This window comes from Phoca vitulina, unplaced genomic scaffold (genome assembly GCF_004348235.1).
Source record: "Phoca vitulina isolate PV1807 unplaced genomic scaffold, GSC_HSeal_1.0 scaffold1, whole genome shotgun sequence".
NCBI classification, from domain to species: Eukaryota; Metazoa; Chordata; class Mammalia; order Carnivora; family Phocidae; genus Phoca; species Phoca vitulina.
Genome location: NW_022589704.1, coordinates 30523917 through 30543554, shown reverse-complemented (window position 1 = coordinate 30543554; position 19638 = coordinate 30523917). Strand labels below are relative to the sequence as shown.

The 19638-nt window shown below is 37.7% G+C and overlaps 1 protein-coding gene across 1 annotated transcript in view; it reads left to right on the top strand.

Moving 5' to 3' along the window:
- The window catches only part of PARD3B (par-3 family cell polarity regulator beta), a 999887-nt gene that overhangs the window by 455737 nt on the left and 524512 nt on the right, over window positions 1-19638 (top strand). Inside the window, exon 4 of the mRNA XM_032403913.1 lies at window positions 10352-10461. Within this exon, the coding sequence (XP_032259804.1) occupies window positions 10352-10461 (110 nt within the window). The remainder of the gene's footprint in view (window positions 1-10351; window positions 10462-19638) is intronic.

Sequence of the window (19638 nt, the reverse complement as noted above, 5' to 3'; positions counted from 1 at the left end):
GATGTCACTTTTATGCTCATTTATCATTAAGTTGCAAGGGTGATAACATATGCTGCATTAGTGTGACTAGTGTTTGTTTTAAAATAAATGTTGATGATGAAGAAAAAAGTGTTAGGTAGTGGGAAACAAACCTGACAGTAGCAATTTATTTACATATTAGGGGCATAGACCCTGCTCACACATACACACACAAAATTCTCTTGTCTGGGGCACTTCAGATTCCAAAGATTTCTGAATTTAGAGGTTGATCTTTGTTCCTCTAGCACTGCTTAGTTCAATTCAGCATGCGTTTGTTAATTACCCACTCTGCCAGGGGTCCTAAGTGATTGACTAAGGTGAGGTGCTTGCTATTAAGGAGCTTACAGTGTAATGTTCCCCCACCTTACTCCCTCCCTGTCACTTTCTCATAGTCTTGCTTAAGCACTTGCTCTATCCTTATCTTAAATGTACATACTTATTTGTGTACTGGTTTAGTGTCGCCCATCTTCCTCCAGTTGTCTACAAGCTCGACAAGATGAAGACCTTTGTGTGTTGTGTGCTGATAATATCCAGAGTGCCTCGAAGACTGCCCAGTTTATTTTGGGCATTCAGTAAATGTTAAATTAGTAAATTAAGGGGATACAACCAAAATACAACTACAACTAGATACCTAAAACAACGTGGGATATGACATACCCTAAAAAGGTACAGGGCAGATCTACATTTTGTGGGATTCTCAGTGTACCACATTGGGGAGATTGCTATTTAAGAAAAGGAACAGGGGTGGCCAGGTGGCTCAGTCGGTTGAGCATCTGACTCTTGATTTCAGCTCAGGTCATGATCTCAGGGTTGTGAGATCGAGCCCCACGCTGGGCTCTGTGTTAGGAGTGGAGCCTGCTTGGGTTTCTCTCTCTCCCTCTGCCCCTCCCCATCCCCCTCTCTCCCTCTCTAAGCAAAAGGGGGGGACACATAAATTTTAAGTTAAAAAAAAACATAAAAGATGCTTATTTAGAATGATTGAAAACCACAACAATTTATAAATTAATATATTGGAGATGTCAGAAAATACGAAAAAATATTTAATGATATACTAATTGAGTACATATTAAAATGCCTGAAAATAACTCTTACACTTTTTTCCTTACAATTTTTGACTGCATGTTCTTCAATTACCTCTTCATATGTAACATTTTTCATACATTGAATGAACGAGTGATTCAGTCTTTGCTATCGCATGGTTATTCGAAATGCTGTTTAAGTAATATTTGGGATGTATAAACATGGGGCTTTGCACATACATTCTTGTAATCTGTGAAACCACTACAGGTTTGCATCTCACTAGCGTGGGAATTTTAATTCTATGCTGCATTTTCCGTATAGGAGAGAACTTCCTATTTGTCAAGGTATCAGTGAGAACTGACTTATTCAAATACTGAATTATATGCAATATTATACATTGGGTGAGTGGAAGAATTTTCTGTAGACTAGCTTCTGGCTTTGTGCATTTCCTATCTTGCTTATCTTTCAGTACCCACACCTTTCTATATGGGTACAAAAAGAACACATTTATTTCCATATGTCAGCTGACCCTCTACCTTTGTGTCATGATGCTTGGTGAACCAACACAGTGAGTAACAGGATTCTACCTATATTCCTCACCAGGGAATAACTATACACTATACACACCTCCCTGCTAATAACTAGACACAGTGTTGTCTGTGAACTATACAAATATAGTCTATTGTATTCAAATGAGATACACACCCAACTGATTTTCCCTTTAACTGGATCCCAGAAATGTCCTTGGCCACTCTAGGTTCACCAGGAGGAGTCTTTAGAGTTGAAAGAGATAGAATTAACCTATTGCAATTAAACTATTACACTCATGTAAAGTTTACAAAATCATACAATCATGCGATTGTGTTACTTAGGTTCCTCCTGGGATCTTGTGCTGGGCCCTGAAGTTACGCTTCATTAGCTCTGCAGCAAATCTGTATCTGGTATTCCAAAGAAGTAGAGGTTATTTATGACTTAAAGACTGGACTGGATTACAACTGATTGTATTAGACAACAATAATTTAGAGGTTAGAACTAGCATGAACACTGAGTCTGCAGGGCATTTTTAGGCAATGGCAGATGGTCCTGTTTGGCATGAACCACGTGGCAAAGAATGCGATACAAGATGTAATCAGAGAGGTAGTTTGGGGGAAACCAATGAGGTCCTTGAATACCTTGAACAAGAAATTGGAGGTTGATGTGCATAGGTCAGATTCCTTCCTTCCACCTCTATGATTTGGGAGCTTTTATTTGGCTTTGCTAATTAGGGTATTTTTAGTTGTGTTTGCTAATGCTTTGTTCCTTTTTTAGTGCATACCTTTCAAAAATCTGGACCTTTGCTTGTATTGAGATTCCTCTGTAGCTTGTCATTGTTTTGTTTTTTTAATATTTTGGATTTTACTCTAACTAAAATGACCACGTCTGTATTTACTCCATCAGCATTACTGAAACACAGTGAGTTTTGTCCCTTTTTTACTTGCCACTGTTTTTAATATAACACTTGGGACCTAGCGCATATCTAATACATAGCGTTAACTGACTTTAAATAACATGAGTACATCAATATTGTGAAGTAGTTTAAACAATATAAAAAATTCTAGATTTGTGTATATCAACTGGCTAAAATGTGAAAAATTCAATATAAGAAAAAGCATGTATCCTCAGAAATACAGCAATAATATACTGTGAGTTGAAGGCATAACCATTTTCAGAAAAAAGTATAATTTCCAGTAAAGGTCAGTTTAAAACCCCCTCACTTGTTTTTATAGCAGCGGCACTCCAATTTGAGCAGCTTTCCAAGTAGTGAAACATCTTTTATCATGTATGTGCCCATTCATATCTGTTGTGTAGCTGGTAACTATTCTGTGAATTACTTGCATTTGTCCTTTCGTGTTTTGAACAGACATGGTTTTTGCAGCCCACAATGAAAGAAAAAATGATACTGTTCATCAACTTGAACTTCTTTGCTCCTTTTATGGCAATACTGGGAGTTACTTTCCTAAAGGAGTGATATTTAAGACTAAAGTATTTGGACAGCTACAATTCTGCTAAAATTTGAGTTGGTTTCTCTAGTGTGGTTTTTCCATCATGGTGTCTGAAAGCATGTCACAGCTGCCCCATTCATCACAGGCCAGGCGCCAAAGTTGGTCAAGCACTCCTGTAGTGAAAGTGGTCTCTTCTTGGTCCTTTGCCATAAATTGTGCCACTATTGATATCATTACCAGGTTTTTTTTTTTTAAATGGCTCTCCAGATTTCAGTGCAATGCAGTTGGTTAGGTTTCGGTTGAAAAGCCTTCTCTAGCACCCGTAAAATCCTTAACAAAAACGAAAATGTAGTTGTCTCCTTTACAAATGAGGTACTACTTTCACTCATCTTTTTTTATTGAGGTATTGACAGGATCAATAGGAAGAAAATACTGATAAGACATTTAAGCCATCTGCAAGAGAGATCATGCACTCTGGGAGAGGCGCTGGTGTGCCTTGGCCAGTGGGTCAAGCATCTTGCCAGACATGCCCATGTGACTGTAGCTTAATGTTTGCCTTTTAGCTACTCATCCCCACCACCCTTGCCTTTTATCTGTAACTCTCTATCCAAATCTTTCTGCTGTCCTCCTCAGATGAAAAGAAGGGCCCCTGCATTGAAGAGCTGTCATTTCCCTTTTTCTCACACACCTACTCACAGAGAGAATGTAACTCCGCAACAGAAAAGTGTCAAGGGAATAAAACTGGAGTAGAAATCAAGTCCAAGAGACTTAGAAACTTAATTTCTCTGGACTTCAATTTCCTAATTGGCTATATAAATCACAGAACTCTCTCTTTGTAGATCTGGAATGGGACTTTGGTGTAGCTTATCCAACATGCTTACTTAGCTGATGAGGAGAGAGGTGAGACTCTGAGGTAGAGCAGCTTCCTGGAAGTTACGCAATGCTAGCGCCACCTCTAGAAGGCAGATCTTCTGACCCCCAGTCTCTCTTCACCATATCTCGGGAGGACATATCCATATTTTAATGTCAAAATGATTCAATTAACGTCAAATTTATTCAATGAGTGTTGAAGTACAGGATAATTGAAAGGCATTCCTCTATGTGCTGACTAGTACAAACTCTATTAAGGAAATGTACTATGGGAAACCAAGATGCAGCTCATGCCTACTGTTAATATTATTAATATACTATTAATATTGATTACCTGGAAAAATGTGTCTTTTCCTATTTATCACTTTTTAAGTTTATAAGATTTTTAACCATTTGCAATTCATTTTTATCCTCAAAGTGAAATATTTACCAATTTAGGTGTATTTTGATAGATTTCTCCCCTTTCATATTTATCATGTTATCCTCAGTGTCAGTAGCATTGACAAGAGAGCGTGTTTTCTTTCTTTAAACTATCTGTTTTGGTGATTTGATAATTCAGTAGCACAGAAGTAATCCTTTAGTGCAAAGGAAAATTGAAACCCTAAAAGACCAGGTTTTATCCTCTCTCTGTACATAAACAGTTTATCTTGGAAACTCCAGTCCCTTTCTCCATTCTCCCACCCTACCTTCCCTCTAGGTTTGCTTCTGTGGCTTTGTTAACCACTTGCCATTCTAGATACCCTTTCTTTCTGAAGATTCTGTAAGAAAGTAAAATTCTGTTTTTCTCATTGTTTTACATGTGATGTCATTGATACACCTGTACTGATTCCTTTTTTTCTTTTATTTACCTCATCTTTATCTCTCCTCACTCATTCTGGAAGCCAATATGATTTCTAATACGAACTTCATACTCATCTTTATGAATTCCCAACTGAACATCTAGTGTCTTATTTCTCATACATCTCAAGACATCTTGGATTAAAATCAAATCCTTCTAACCCTCAATAGGCTGAAGCCAAGATTCATGGGTTTGTTTTTTTCTGAAACAAATCATAGCAGTTGCTGAAATTCTCCTATTGCTCTCTCTTCCCTAAGCAAGAAGTATAAGAAAGGTTTTAGATTTCTCTCTTATGCTTCTCATTTGCTTTGTATGTGTAGTCATTGCTAAATTCTCCCATGTCTTCTTCTAGTTAACCATTCCATTTCTGCCTGTGACTGCTGAGTTTCTATCCATTTCCCTCACATTGCCCTTCAGGCCCCTCTGGGCTTGAGTCCACCAACTTCTTAGAGAATGCCTTGTCAGCGTGTGAACTGGGATGCCCTTGAGCTCTTCAGGTTTCAGTTGCCTTAGAATGAATAGCACCAATATTGATGACAAACTAGCCTTTTGGCTTTGCTCAGGAGAATCATTAACCATTTTTAGATGAATCTCTACTCTTACCAATTTAGAACATGTACCTTTGTGATGTTTGGTATGGGATTGATGTTTTTTATCTTCTCTGCCCACTGAGGCATCATGTGGATGATTCCTCTGGGCTTTGGTTTCAATCTCTATAACTGCCTCTCTTTCTAAAATGTCTTTTAAAATCTTGGGGCACCTGGTGGCTCAGTTGGTTAAGCATCTGCCCTCAGCTCAGGTCATGTTCCCAGGGTCCTAGGATTGAGCCCTGCATTGGGCTCCCTGCTTAGTGGGGAGCCTGCTTCTCTCTCTCTCTCTCTCTCTGCAAATAAATAAAAATAAAATCTTAAAAAAAGATGTCTTTCAAAATCTCCAAAACAGAATTTTATGTACAACACATCATCTGTCATTTAAGCTAATTCCATACCAAACACATCCTCCAAATGTGGAAAAAGTCCATCCAGGGTTGTGTGTGTGTGTGTGAGAGAGAGAGAGAGAGAGGGAGATTATAACAAAGAGACAGAAACTTACATAGATAACTTGAATTTGTGTTGGCCTTTATATCTTGCATGACTCATTCATGTACCCATTTAATCCTTTTAACTAGCTGCTGCCTCTTTCAGAACTCTTTTCCCCAAAATGAAGTAGGTGATCCTCCTCTGGTTCCCCTTATTTATATTTATAAGGGACATTGGACAAGTAACTGTACCCCTTTGAATTCTGGTTTTACCATCATTAAAATGATGATTGCTTGAGCAGTGGGAGATGTGCCATCATTCATAGACACCCAGGAACTGACTCCGGTGCTTATTGGCAGAAGGCCTGGAGAACCTGATAAGTCTAGTCATCTTCTTAAAGGGAAGTACAGTGAGTGTGTGAATAATTTTGTCCTGAGCGTAACATAAGCCCTGGATATGTATGAACAGTGCTCCAGAAAGAATTTAGACTTTCCTGATATGGCAAGCCCCTATCGTCAAGGACAGAGTCACCAGCAGCTACACACTTGATCAGGAACTCTTCTGGTTGGAGGGACTGCTTCTCTTTGGTGCCCTTTGGCTTCCATTAAGTTTCTGTGCATCTGCCTAAATAAAATGGGACTCGATCCAGTCTACAGCATGTGTGTTCTTTGGTATGGATTCAATAATCCATATATAACCCCACTAGAACACTGCACTGGTATCTACCTGTGTGTAAACTGTTCTTTGTCCTCACATCCTCTTTTTTAAAAAACAGCCTAAGTAAGCACCGTGACTACTCATCTTAATATCAGCCACCCCTTGCACAGCTCCTGATGCGTAATGAGGCCTCAAATTAGTTAACCGTGTGGAAAAACATAATGCAATTGTGTAAGATTTTGTGCTTTAAGGTACATAACATTTCTTATTTTATTTGAGCTTTGCTGCCAGTAGCTTTTAAACTCTGATTCCAAAGAATACTGCTGTTCTCTTGAGCTGATCTGAGGACTTTTGCCTCTAAAATCTAATAGTAAGAGTCTTCTTAATTAACTGAAAAATACCAATGAATAATGGGTTATTTTTTCCATTTTCTTTTTTTTTTTTAAGATTTTATTTATTTCTTTGACAGAGAGAGACACAGTGAGAGAGGGAACACAAGCAGGGGGAGTGGGAGAGGGAGAAGCAGGCTTCCCGTGGAGCAAGGAGCCCGATGTGGGGCTTGATCCCAGGACCCTGGGATCATGACCCAAGCCGAAGGCAGACGCTTAACAACTGAGCCACACAGGTGCCCCTATTTTTTCCATTTTCAACTCCCTTCCTACACCATCATTTTTTTTTTCTTAAAAGCTTTGAGTTCTATAGTAAGTCTATAGCTGGTTCAGCACAGAATTGTGTTTTACTATTTTAATTTACATATTATTTCTTTTTTAAATTTTATTTACTTATTTGAGAGAGAGAGAGAGTGCACAAGCAGGGTGGGAGGGGCAGAGGGAGAGGGAGAAGCAGACTCCCTGCTGAGCAGGGAGCCCAACATGGAACTCCATCACGGGACTCAATCGCAGGCCCCCGGGATCATGACCTGAGCCGAAGGCAGACGCTTAACCAACTGAGCCAACCAGGCGCCCTAATTTATGTATTATTTCATGAAAATTGACTTTTAGGTGTTCAGCTTTTTGAGCGGATAACACTGTTCACAACAATAGCAAGTGCTATTAACTCTGTTTTATTGGGGGGTTTGGAATTTCCTGCATGAAAATTGCAGACTGGACAGTTCCATGTCCCATGCATGCCTTCTTTTATTTCAGGCTTCTATCAATATTATGATGTATTTTTATCACCAGGTTTTAAATGATGAGACTGTGTCACCAAGCAGTCAGTGTCACAGAGCCAGGAGAGGTGAATCTCAGTCTTCATGACTCCAAAACCCATGGTCCTCTCACTGTACGGACACATGATAGTTCTTAAGCCTAATCTTACTGTTAGGTTATAAGCTCCTTCAGTGCGAAGCTTATGTTTTATTTACTTTTTCCCTCCCACAGAAAATTCTATACAACTGGATGTGGTTGTCTCCCCTTTCATTTTGGTTAGCGGTGCTTGCAAGGTGGGCCTTCTACTCTATTACATATATACAAGGATGTCCCCCAAATCGTCTCCAGTACTTAGAATTACTTGTTTTCTGTCCTATAGTAGGATGCATCTGTCTTTAAGTTACAACTCAGTCTGTTCCTGGCAGGCACCTTCAAATGAGGCTTGGCAATTTAAAAAAACAAATATCAAATGAATTTTAAATTGCCAAAGGAAGGGTTGTTTAAAACTCTCTGAGATAGCGGTTCATATTGAAATATGCTCATTATTAATTCCAGTGTGGAATGATTTATACTTGTTACTAACACATTAAGACAGCCAAAGGAAAATTAGAAGGTGACTCAACAGGAGACATTCAAGTGTGGAATCCAGAAAAAGTAGAGAAGAACAAAACTTATTCCAGATGAGTTGGGAGTATGTTTAAGGTCTAGCCACCTTCATTTGTTTTTTGGATAATGTTCCAAATAATGGGTACACTGGTACAAACCTGAGCTATCTTGTTCTGGGAGACACACTGTAATATTATGGCCTATTGATTGAATGCTCAAACTCAAATTCATATTGTCATCGAATTATGTCTTAAATAATTTAGCATTTTGTTATTAAAACAGATGTTTTAATGGTAAGTGAAGAGTCATAACCATGTCCTTAGAGTTGCAGGAAAATTATCTAGGGTTAAGAAAAATATATTTATTATCCAGGAAAAGTAACAGGTCCCTCTCTCTCTCTCTCTCTCTCTCTCACACACACACACACACACACACACACACGTATATTCTGTATATATTCATATATATGTGTGTATGACTCAGCTGAAAAAACAGTACAGTTGTCAATCACTAAAATTTCCATTTCTGTGCCTCTGAATCAACTTATTTTTGGATCTTGGTGTCCCATGCTGGTTCTACTTGCTTTTGTTTGTTTTTAGATCATTGGCATGCAATGTCCTAGTCTGGGTTAAATGTTTAGAAACTAACTGGAGTTTCATAGAGTTTTCCCCATTCTCATCTTAATTTTTAGGATAATAGGTTGCTTCTGAGGATATCACATTTAGACTGATGTGTCCACTTTATGTTAACGGTAATTCAGATCACATGAATCAGGGGAAATAGTGGTACAGGACTGGGACCCTATTGTCTTGAGATTTTTATGATATTTTCTCTTCTACGTATTTTCTTTTAATGTCTCATTCAAGAGAGTTGCCAGCCATACAGCCATTGCTGTGTCACTTGCTTAAGAAATTTTTAGATGGAAATGGAGGAATTAGGGAATAATGTAGTGAAATGTTTATTAATAAAAAAGAAATAATGGACCGTAAACTTGGACTTTATAATACCTTTTGGTTAGTGTTTCATCCTCAGTAGCATGTTAATTTCCTATTATAAAAGAAGTTATTTTTTAAAAAGCAACAAGGATAAGAAGAGTCTGAACAAAGATGGAAGGTATTAGCATCTATATTTTGTACACAGAATAAAAATGTTGGAGCACATATAAAAATCAGATTTGTAAATAATTTCAAAATGGATTCACTTTTTGTAACTGTACCATATAAAATGAAATATGAAAAAATGTTCTTTTAAGCAGCAATAGCTCGAGAGAGTTGGGGAAGATTCTGCAGAATATTGATAAATGGAGAATTGCATTTCTACTGTTTCCCACTTTTTCCCCACAGCATGCAAATAAAAAGTTAATTTTTACATGAGAGCAATTTTTAGACCACAAAAGGACTTTTTTGAGAGTTTCCTTTACAGTGGCCAATTTTGTATGAAACAAATTATTTTAGGCCTAATTGCAGGCAGACTAGTTAGGTCACCAGCTCTGTTAAGGTTGAATTTCACTTGAACTTTCTAATAGTATGATCTTTTCTCAGAATTTAATAACTGGCTCAAATATTTAATAGTGGAAGCTTTCATTATATTAAAAAGAAATCAAGATATATTTTTAGAAGAACTAACTTATTTTCCTTATCAGTTTTATCGACTTTGGGAGAAAAGGAAGAGAATGGAGCCAATCTCTTTCTGTACTTAAATAGACATTAATGCTATAACCCCAGCAAATAATATATTTCAGTGTATATCATTATTCAAAAGATTTAGGAAGCACCAAATGGCAGCAATAACTATACTTCTAGCTCTACTGAATAGCAAATTGCACTGACTGTGTGAACCTCTTCACTTGTCTGCTGGATAATCATTCTTTTTAATACTCAGATACATTCTCTAGATCAGTTGCAGTTGCACACTGTCAACTTCTGCATTGCCTAATGGTTTTTGGTTAAGTACAATGACTTGTTTTGAAATGCAGGTGGGAAAGGATGAGAGTTGAAAGATTTTGTTTCTATGTGTCAGTCTGTAAATAGATGACAAAAGATCATTAAATGGATTAATTTACAAGCATCCTTAGAAATAGAATGTTTTTACATAAAAGCATGTTGTAAACCTTTTTAATTAAATTGCATTGTACCATGCACTCTCTTCTCCCCAGGGTTCTGTTGACCTCTCACCTCTTATTTTGTCCTACAGGCACTCCATTGCTGGTGAGGAGAAGCAGTGACCCAGCGCCAGGCCCACCTGCTGATGCCCAGCCAAGTGCTTCACACCCCAGTGGCCAGAGTCTGAAACCTGTTATTCTAGTAGGTATCCTGCAGTTTGCCTTTCTAATGAAAGATCAAAGTGCCTTACCCATAGACTAACCGGGACTTCACAGTCTTAAGTAAGTTGATCATTAGAGAGTGTTTGATAGGACATGTAGTATTAGTAATAGCAACTATGAGCTATCACTAGAACTTATATTCTAACAATTTACATAGCACTGATTATGTGCCAAGGACTCTTTTAAGTGCTTTACAATAAGTCGTTTAAACTTCCACATCAAGGTGGGACCAAATTTTTGCCTCCATTTTACTGATAATGCCATTGAGGCAGGGGGAGGCTTAGTAGTTTATCTGAGGTCACAACTAGTAAGTGACACAGTCGAGAATTTAACCCAGGTGGTTTGGCTCCAAAGTCCGTGCTCTTAACCAGCACACCACACTGTTGAATTTCCTCCATCCTCCTGTTTTAGTGATGCCCAAGGATATCATTTTATATATCTTCATTGTGTTAATGCAGGGCTTTGTGAAGTCCTGCCATGGTGAATGGTCATAGAGTTTCAAGATACCAATACCATGTAAATGTGGTGCCGGTACTGGGTTTCTAGAACTCAACATCCAAACGACAGAAAAATAAAATTATATACCAGAAGTGCTTATAACAAGACGCACTTATAGCTGATGGGTTAAATGGAAAATGAATCCTGAAGAGATGATGTCCTCCTTTCATATGGTACTGTCGGATCTTTCTGATAAATCCTGAGTCACTTGGAAGAGTTGTGACTGTGGTCCATCCTTGGAAATAGCCTGAGAGTTAGGTTTTGGTTAATGGGTATATATTTTTGCAATAGGTGATCTTCAATAATGTAGCCATATTTAAAAGTTTCCTAAAAGCAAGGCTCTTCCCCATTTTAAGTCTCACTGTCTATAGTGCCTTAAGAAAAAAAGCAATATTTTAGAGTTATATAAGGATGCTGAATGAACTAACCGGATTCTCACCAGTTTGGTATAAAAGGTTCTTCTCAAGAACCAGTGCCAGTGTATATGAGTTAGGAGTCACTATACCAAACCATTGAGTATTTACTAATAAGTTTGTGGCAGTATTTTAGCATATTTCTTTCTATAAACAAGGAAGCAAGTGTCCTCATAGTATTCTTTTTTATTTTTTTTTTAAAGATTTTAGTTATTTATTTGACAGAGAGAGACACAGCGAGAGAGGGAACACAAGCAGGGGGAGTGGGAGAGGGAGAAGCAGGCCTCCCGCTGAGCAGGGAGCCCGATGCAGGGCTCGATCCCAGAACCCTGGGATCATGACCTGAGCCAAAGGCAGACACCTAACGACTGAGCCACCCAGGCGCCCCAAGTGTCCTCATAGTATTTTAGATGTAATGTCTCCCCACCATCCTTTTAAGGAAACATATTTAATGGAACATTACTTTAATAAAAATCAGGTGTATGGGTTCTACTTTAATGGTGAGTTTAAACAGAAACAGTATTTAACACCCTGATTGAGACTGTGTGAAGCCCAAGTATATTGGATTGAAGGAAGAGAAGCTATATAAATGAGAAAAGTTACAGTTTACTGCTTATTTTTACAATGTCAGTATACTCCAAGTCAGAGTGTATCTGATTGTGTTGTCATCATTTACATGCAGAGAATCACCAGTATTTAGTTCAATGTTTTTATCACTTAGATTCTGTGTTTAGACTAACTGAAAATACTCAATACGGCTTTCCCTACAGGAAATGAGGACTAGTATATTTCTGATAGATTACATATTCTTACCAAACTAGGATACCATTGAATTCTAAGTTGAGGTATTTGGTGAGGGAGTATATTATTGCTAGCAAAGATGCAAATCCTGATTCAAGAAGAAAGGCTGGCTCCCCAAATCCTAACCGTATGCAAGTTACCAAGCAGTGGCTGAGTCTGTCTGTATGAACAGTAAAAAGGAAAACACATTTCTTCCTTTCCTCAGTGTTCTCTGTGGCTGATGAAATGCAGACCCCGAAGAATGGACTCTGGTCTTTGACTTGCCACAGAACACTGGCACGTCCTAGCCTTCTCCTTTTTCAGTTGTAAAATAATGTCCAAGCAAACTTTAAGCCTTAACAGTCCAAGGTGCAAACATTGTGCTTATTATTTATCTTTCTATTTCTAGTGCCAAGTACATGGAGGGTGCTCACTGTATATGTGTTAGACTTAGGAATGCAGGCACATATTAGTCTGGGAAAAGTTCTAGAATTTCTCAGCAGTTTACCCACCTTTTCTAATTTGGCCATTCTCTCTGTTCCCCAAAACAACTACCAGGTAAAGTTGTATCTGCTCCAAAGTCTGGTTCACCTCAGGCAGGAAACAGATAGTTTAACTGCTGTGCTATGAAAAGCAGGCAAAGTTAGAAAAGAAGGACATTTAGTTGAGTCTGTTTTTACCCAAAAGAAAAATACGTGTGTGTGTGTGTGTGTGTGTGTATTATGATTCTGTTCATTTATTCCTGCGTATCCTAACTCATGGACTATGTAGACTGCATTGTCCCATATTATAGCCATGGCCACGCGTGGTTATTGAGCACTAGAAATGTAATTCGAGTGTAACATACATAATGGATTTTAAAGATTGAGATATAAAAAAGAGAGTAATATGAAAGACCTCATTAATAACTTTTATGTTGACTACACATCGAGATAAGACTATGGTATATTAGGTTAAGTAAATTATCAAAATTATTTTCACCTGTTTCTTTTTAAAGCATGGCTGCTAAAAACTTTAAAATTAGATCTATGGCTCACATTCTATTTCCATTGGACAGAACAGCTCTAGACAGAAGTAAAATTGGATATAGCATTAATGAAATGGTTTGAGACCCTTGGGAGAAGTTCTTTGAGTTGCATATCATCTCTGGGGTAACAGTATGATTAGGTTTGCCTGGGGCAGTCCTCATTCATGCCTGTTGTTCTGGCATAATTATTAATAGTGTCCCCACTAACTCTCAGAGGTGTCCATGCACGAATGATAAATTACGTGGCACCCTACATATAGCCCCATAGTCACTTTCATTGTTTGCTCAGCGATAAGAGGAACGGCCTTTCAAGGAAACCATGGGAACACAACCACAACTCTCACACCGGAGCACACTGCAGAGAGGGGTTTGTGTGGCCAGCCCCTGAGCCCAGGGAGTACAGAACTGGAGACTACAGATTCTTTCCCATCTCTCAGATTCCATAGTTCCACTTGGTGCTTCCTCCACAACTTCAGCTGCACCATATTTGATGCCCATGAATTAATAAGTGATGATGAATATGGGGAGTATGTGATAATTCAGCCATGGTGCAACTAACATGAACAATAATTGCTTAAAAACTCTGTTCAACTGCATTGCATTTCAATATCCAAAGGAAGAAAAACAATCAAAATTTCCATCTCTTAAACAGAGTGTTCACATGTAAGTAATTCACAGATGGCAGAGCCCCAAGTGGGTTATGTTCAGTCATTCCCAAGAAATGAAACTTACTTATAACCCACAGCTTAAAAAGCTTGAAGGATGAATATTTGACACATTTGATTATGTTGAAATATTGCCTTTAAAACCACAGTTGATGACTGTTATTTTTACTTGCACTTCATTAGGCTTATTATAGCAGGAGGAACTTTCTCTGATGCCCAGAGATGCATGTTTGTGAAAAGTTGGAGAAGTTACACTTGTTTTCTGGCTGGTTAAATTATTACAAATTGGTTATTTAAGATGTACACCCTCAGATAAGGTGAAGTTTTAAAAAGAGTTCAAATTAGAAAAATCAAATTCTCTATAAGTCTCAGATTCTGTGTATTGAAAAGCCACCAAATCTCACTCTTTGTTACTTAGGGTACCACCAGCTAAACAGCATGGAAATTTATTTTCTTTCTTCCTCTTTTCATAAACCCATCAGTTAATCAGAATAGCATAATTATTAATGTGCAAATCGTAATGACTATTTATCTTTCAAGGCAATAGAAAATCCAATTCTACTGACTGCTTTTGAATTAAAGAAAGGGAATCCTAGGGGCAAGATGTAATAGTGGGAGTCTGCTTATGGGATGTCTTACCTCCCCTGCCTTGATTGTAACCTGGTGTTCTTGGCTTAAGGGCATGCCATAAAACCAGGTTCTTGAAATTGATGTTCCCGAATTTGTGGGTGGAAGAGAACTCTAAAACAGATGTGATTTTTTTCTTAATATCCGGTTAACTACTATGGTTGTTTTGTGTTTTAATGACTGTTTATAGTTTCACATTTAACCCCTAAAGCAAAATGATCCTGCAGGGCGAGTAAATTAAAAAGTGGATTCCTGAAAATTATAATGCTGCGGTTGTTCTCGGATAGTAAATGACTTTGTTTGTTCTAAAACTGTTACTTGTCTTGCATCACCAAAATAAATTAAGAAAATATTGGTCTGTCTTTTAAAAGTTCATATCCACAACATATACATTTTCTTTTTTAAAAATAACATGGCAATACTTTAGGTTATTAGATTGGGAGTCCATGAATGAGTGTCAGAGGGTCTGTTAACTCTGAAGTTTGATGCTGTGGACCGTTGCACGTGCATGCATTTTTTTTTTGTGAAGGAGACTCTATTACTTTTTTTTTTTTTTTTGAGACTCTCTCAATCTTATCAAATTTTAAAAGGAAAACAATGATCAAGAACTACTTGTTTGCAGGTTTAGGATGAAACAACGTGGGAAAGCCGTCAATCCTCAGAATTTGATGAATGATAGAGATTAAGAATGCAGTAGGAATTGACACCACCCCCCAAATATTGAATAATTAAGGCTATTTCATCTTATTATCACCTTGCCTATCCAACACATAGCATATAAACTCAAGATGTAAGGATGAATAGAAGTTTTGAATTGCTGCTTTGAGAGTTCAGCAATAACTCTTTAGTGAGTAGCAACTGATTCTCAGCAAGAGTAGGATTGGAGGTAAAGGGAAGACACCCTGGGGAGAAGTGTTTCCAGTGGTCTTGCATGTTAAGGGAGATGAGATGGTTCTTGGTAGTTTTTCCTATTTTATCAGCAAAGATAGTGGCAGGTAGCTTCAAGTGGGAGGAAGCATTTCCAATGAATAGCGTTTGGAATGAACGTTTTCTTTGTGTTTTGCAGATAATATGATGGAACATTGATTTGAGAAATTTTCCTTTGTGTGTCACATACATTGAAATCATCATCAGTGTTGATCTTGGCTTAAACATTTTCAGATCCATGAAAGAAATCATTGAAATATTAGAGAGAAATTTAAGTGGCTTGGCTTTTAGGATTAAAATCATCAAATTGTCACTGAGAGATGTGAGAGGACTTTTGGTTGTGGGTTGCTAACTGTCAAAACCCAACATAGAAACTTAAAAATTTTGAATAACCAAATCATATTTTTCTTTCCCTTAGATATACAATTAAGTAGCTATACAAACATTGAAATAAATTAATTGTTGTAGACAGGGATGTAGATTGGAAGGAAGGCTCTATTCATTGTCTTCCAATGAGGAGAGATGATACCAATGAGTAAAAGGGAGGAAGAAATAGCATGTAATATATAATTGCATTATTTAGAGATACTGAAGCCTACAAAAGGTTTTTCTTTTTTTTTTTTCCCCCTTCCTGACACAGTGATTTAATAGTAGTCCTGGTGTTTGTAACTCCAGCTGTTCACGCTGTGTGCTGATAAGACCAAAGCTTGGCGACACATTGCAACAATGGTTTTTATATGACTTTGTTTTCAAGAGATAACACTGCCATCCAATATTTCATGGGGCCAAATGTTTACTTAGTTTGGCAAGTTGAGGCAGCTTAATTTCTGAAGCAGTTATGTTTATAAGACTTGAGTTCCAGGTGGGGAAAATCCAGAAGCCTAATTTATTCTGCAACAGAATTTTTCACCAAATCTTACAGGAGCTGGTGAAACAAATTTGGATTGTCTGAATGTCTGTACCATGAATAATAAAGGAATCTGGGAAATGTGACTCCTGTTTAGGTGTATGCTCCCCGATCATTCTTCTTGGGTCTAGTCCAGAACTGAAAGTTTAAAAGAAGGACCTCTATTCAGAGGTTAGTTTCAAAAATTTAAAAAAATAACCATGACATGTCATCTTTTGCTGTTTAAATTGATCTGCTTGTAATGAAGATTGAAAGGGGGCACCTCGGTGGCTCAGTCAGTTAAGTGTTCAACTCTTGGTTTCAGCTCAGGTCATGATCCTCAGGGTTGAGATCAGCCCTGCTTTGGTGCTCCATGCTCAGCACAGAATCTGCTGGATATTCTCTCTCTCTGCCCCTCCTCTTGCTTGGGCACTCTCTCTCTCTCTCAGAGGAAGGAAGGAAAGGAAGGAAGGAAGGAAGAGAGGAAGGGGGGAAAGAAGGAAGGAGAGGGAGGAAGGAAGGAGAGGGAGGAAAGGAAGGAAGGAAGGAAGAAAGGAAGGTCTTAAAAAAAAAAAAGAAAGAAAATTGAATGAGTTTTGCTTCCATGTCAACATAAATTGATTAATCCTTTAGATGCCCAAGACCTCTGCTCTGTGCCATCTGAAGAACTTAAGTTATGGTCCTTGTCCTAAGGAAACTTGCAGCCTGGTTTTGATGACCAAATCTGAAGCGATTAAACAACCCTAGCAATCTGTAAGCAAGTATCAGATGATCAAATAATACATCTTAAGGATCAGAATTTGTGTCCTTTGCCTTTAGTCTGCACTCTGCTCAGCCTCCCATGCCCCTCAAGGGAATTCCCATGTGCAGAATCTCTGTTAGCTCTTATCCCACCCAAATGTAACTACTTATTTACACGTCTGGTACAAGACGGAGCTCCTCAGAGGCATGAGTCAATATATTCATTTTTGTATCCAAGTCCCCAACACCTGACACATAAATATAGGACCAGATAATTAAAACTGTTAGTTCTGAGATGGACAGAATGAATTCGACAACTTTTAACACATCTTGTAGAGATGTGCATGCTTGTGTGGATGTGTATTATAGATATGAATGAATATATGAATTAGAATGTGAAAATCATGAAATTACCTGTCCAACATACTATTTTGCTCCCTAAATAGCTTTAGTTTAGAATCTTCTGCTTTAGGACAATGTGTTACCTGTGTTGACAAGGGGAGAGAGATGTTTAAACACAAATTCTCCACTTGGAATTAAAATGTGGGTTGATGGCTCAGGTCAGCAGTTTCAATTGTGAGAACTACTCATCTCTTTACAGTTCTAGCAGTGATTTCACAGAGAAATTGGCTCTGAGAAAGAACAGAAATTATAAGACAACAACAAACGTTGATAATTTAGAGATGAACATGATAAAGCCTAACTTTGCTTATGCCTTGATATATGAACAGAGAATAGAAATTAATATGTATGCAAGGGAGTCGATTATCTGAGCTCTACGTCTTTGTCAACAAAACTGTGAGTTCTAGAATCCAAAAGTCCATGATCTTGGCAGTTACAGCTTTGTAATTTTCTAAAAACTGTGTTCAAAGAATTTTAAAAATTCTTGATTAGACTGGAAATGTCTGGACATCCTTCTTGTATGCCTACCACATCTGCAGATTTCCCCTTCAAAATATTCCTTCTATTCTATCTTCTTTAAGAGGTTCTTCTGGTTTCAAGTGATTTGGAAGAAAAGAAGAAAAAAAAAATCCTGGTATGTGAATTAATTCAAGAATATGGGAACATTTACAAGGTGTTTCTTAGTGAAAACACTAATGAACATCTCGTGTTAGTTGTGTGGGCAAATGTAATTTGACAGTGTTGTTTAAAATTTGGTAAAGGTGATGTTTAAAGTAGCTTTATTCTAAAGGTCAAGCTCCTGTGTTCTGATTGCAGCAATAACTCGGTGATCCTGAGTAAATTATTTAAATTGTGCATGATTTCCTCAAATTTCATGTGACTAAAAGGAAATAATAAATAGAAATCCTATATGAACTTCTGTTGTTCTTAGGGACTGAAACATCCAGACTGGCAACTTCAGGGTTCCAGATGTGAATTAACTTGCTGGGTATGAATTCAACTTTAAATTTCCTCTTAATACCTCAATATTTGTAATTGTTCATGGAATGAGGTTGTATTTCTATCCAAAACACCGAAGTTTATTTTTATTGGTCAGGGTAATAATATTAAGGTAGGTGTGTGTGTGTGTGTGTGTGTGTGTGTGTGTGTGTGTATTTAAAAGGCCAAATACACAAAGGCAGCAGTAGAAAAAACATACACCCATACATAAGCACACTTAAATTCTGTAGAAGAGAGCAGAACTTAAATCTGAAGGTTCAAGTACAAGTAGATCATGTTGCTTTCAAGTGAAAGCTGAAGGGTATGGACCATATCTATGTCTCTCTGTTCTGATGGACCTTCCATGTTGTGGACATTTAGTGAAAAATGATGGCATGGAAGGAAAGAGTTCATGGGGTTTATCTTGGAAAGATGCAAAACGATTGTTATTCAGAGGAAAAGATTTTTTTTTCCTTGAGCATGGTGTGATTCTTAGAAATCTCTTCTGATGGGGGATTTCTTTTTTCTCACAACATAAACTCTTCTGAAGTACAAGTTTCATTTTGGTTTTTCCTTTCAAACTTTAGTCATAGAATGACACTGTACAGACATTTAAAAGATTTCTCTCTTTCTCAAGAGGGTGGCCCCTTTCCTAATACCTCTGTACTTGTAAATAGAATTCTGATTTAGATGAATCACATTTTAAAAGTAGCTACTGTGTGTGTTTTACGCTTGTGGAAACATACAGCGTCCTCATAAGCAGCATGTGAGCTTGTCACCATACAGCTTTTGATGTCTGATTAGATGATCATAGGGACATCTGGAATGAGTTAGTTTTGAAGTTACTGGTGTGAGGCACTAGAGAATCCAAAGCCTTCTGACAGACTTGAACCAGTAAAAACATTGCTACTTTTAGCAAATCTTTTTTAACTTGCAACTGGCTGATGATTTTCAGACTGACATTGCCCTGATGTTTTCCAACTGACTTCCCAGCCCTCTTTTCCCTACAAATCTCCTTCCTTTCTAAGCAAAGAATGGGTAAATGGCATTTGTTGCAAAAATCATGAAGGATTATTCCCCTTTAAAATGAGAAGGCAGATTCTTAAGCATCATAAGTCAGAATTGATGGATTTGCTTCTAAAGAAATTGTGTTGTCTCCTTTTCCTGTGCCTTTAATTTCACTGCTGTGGCGACCACCCATGCCTTCTTAATT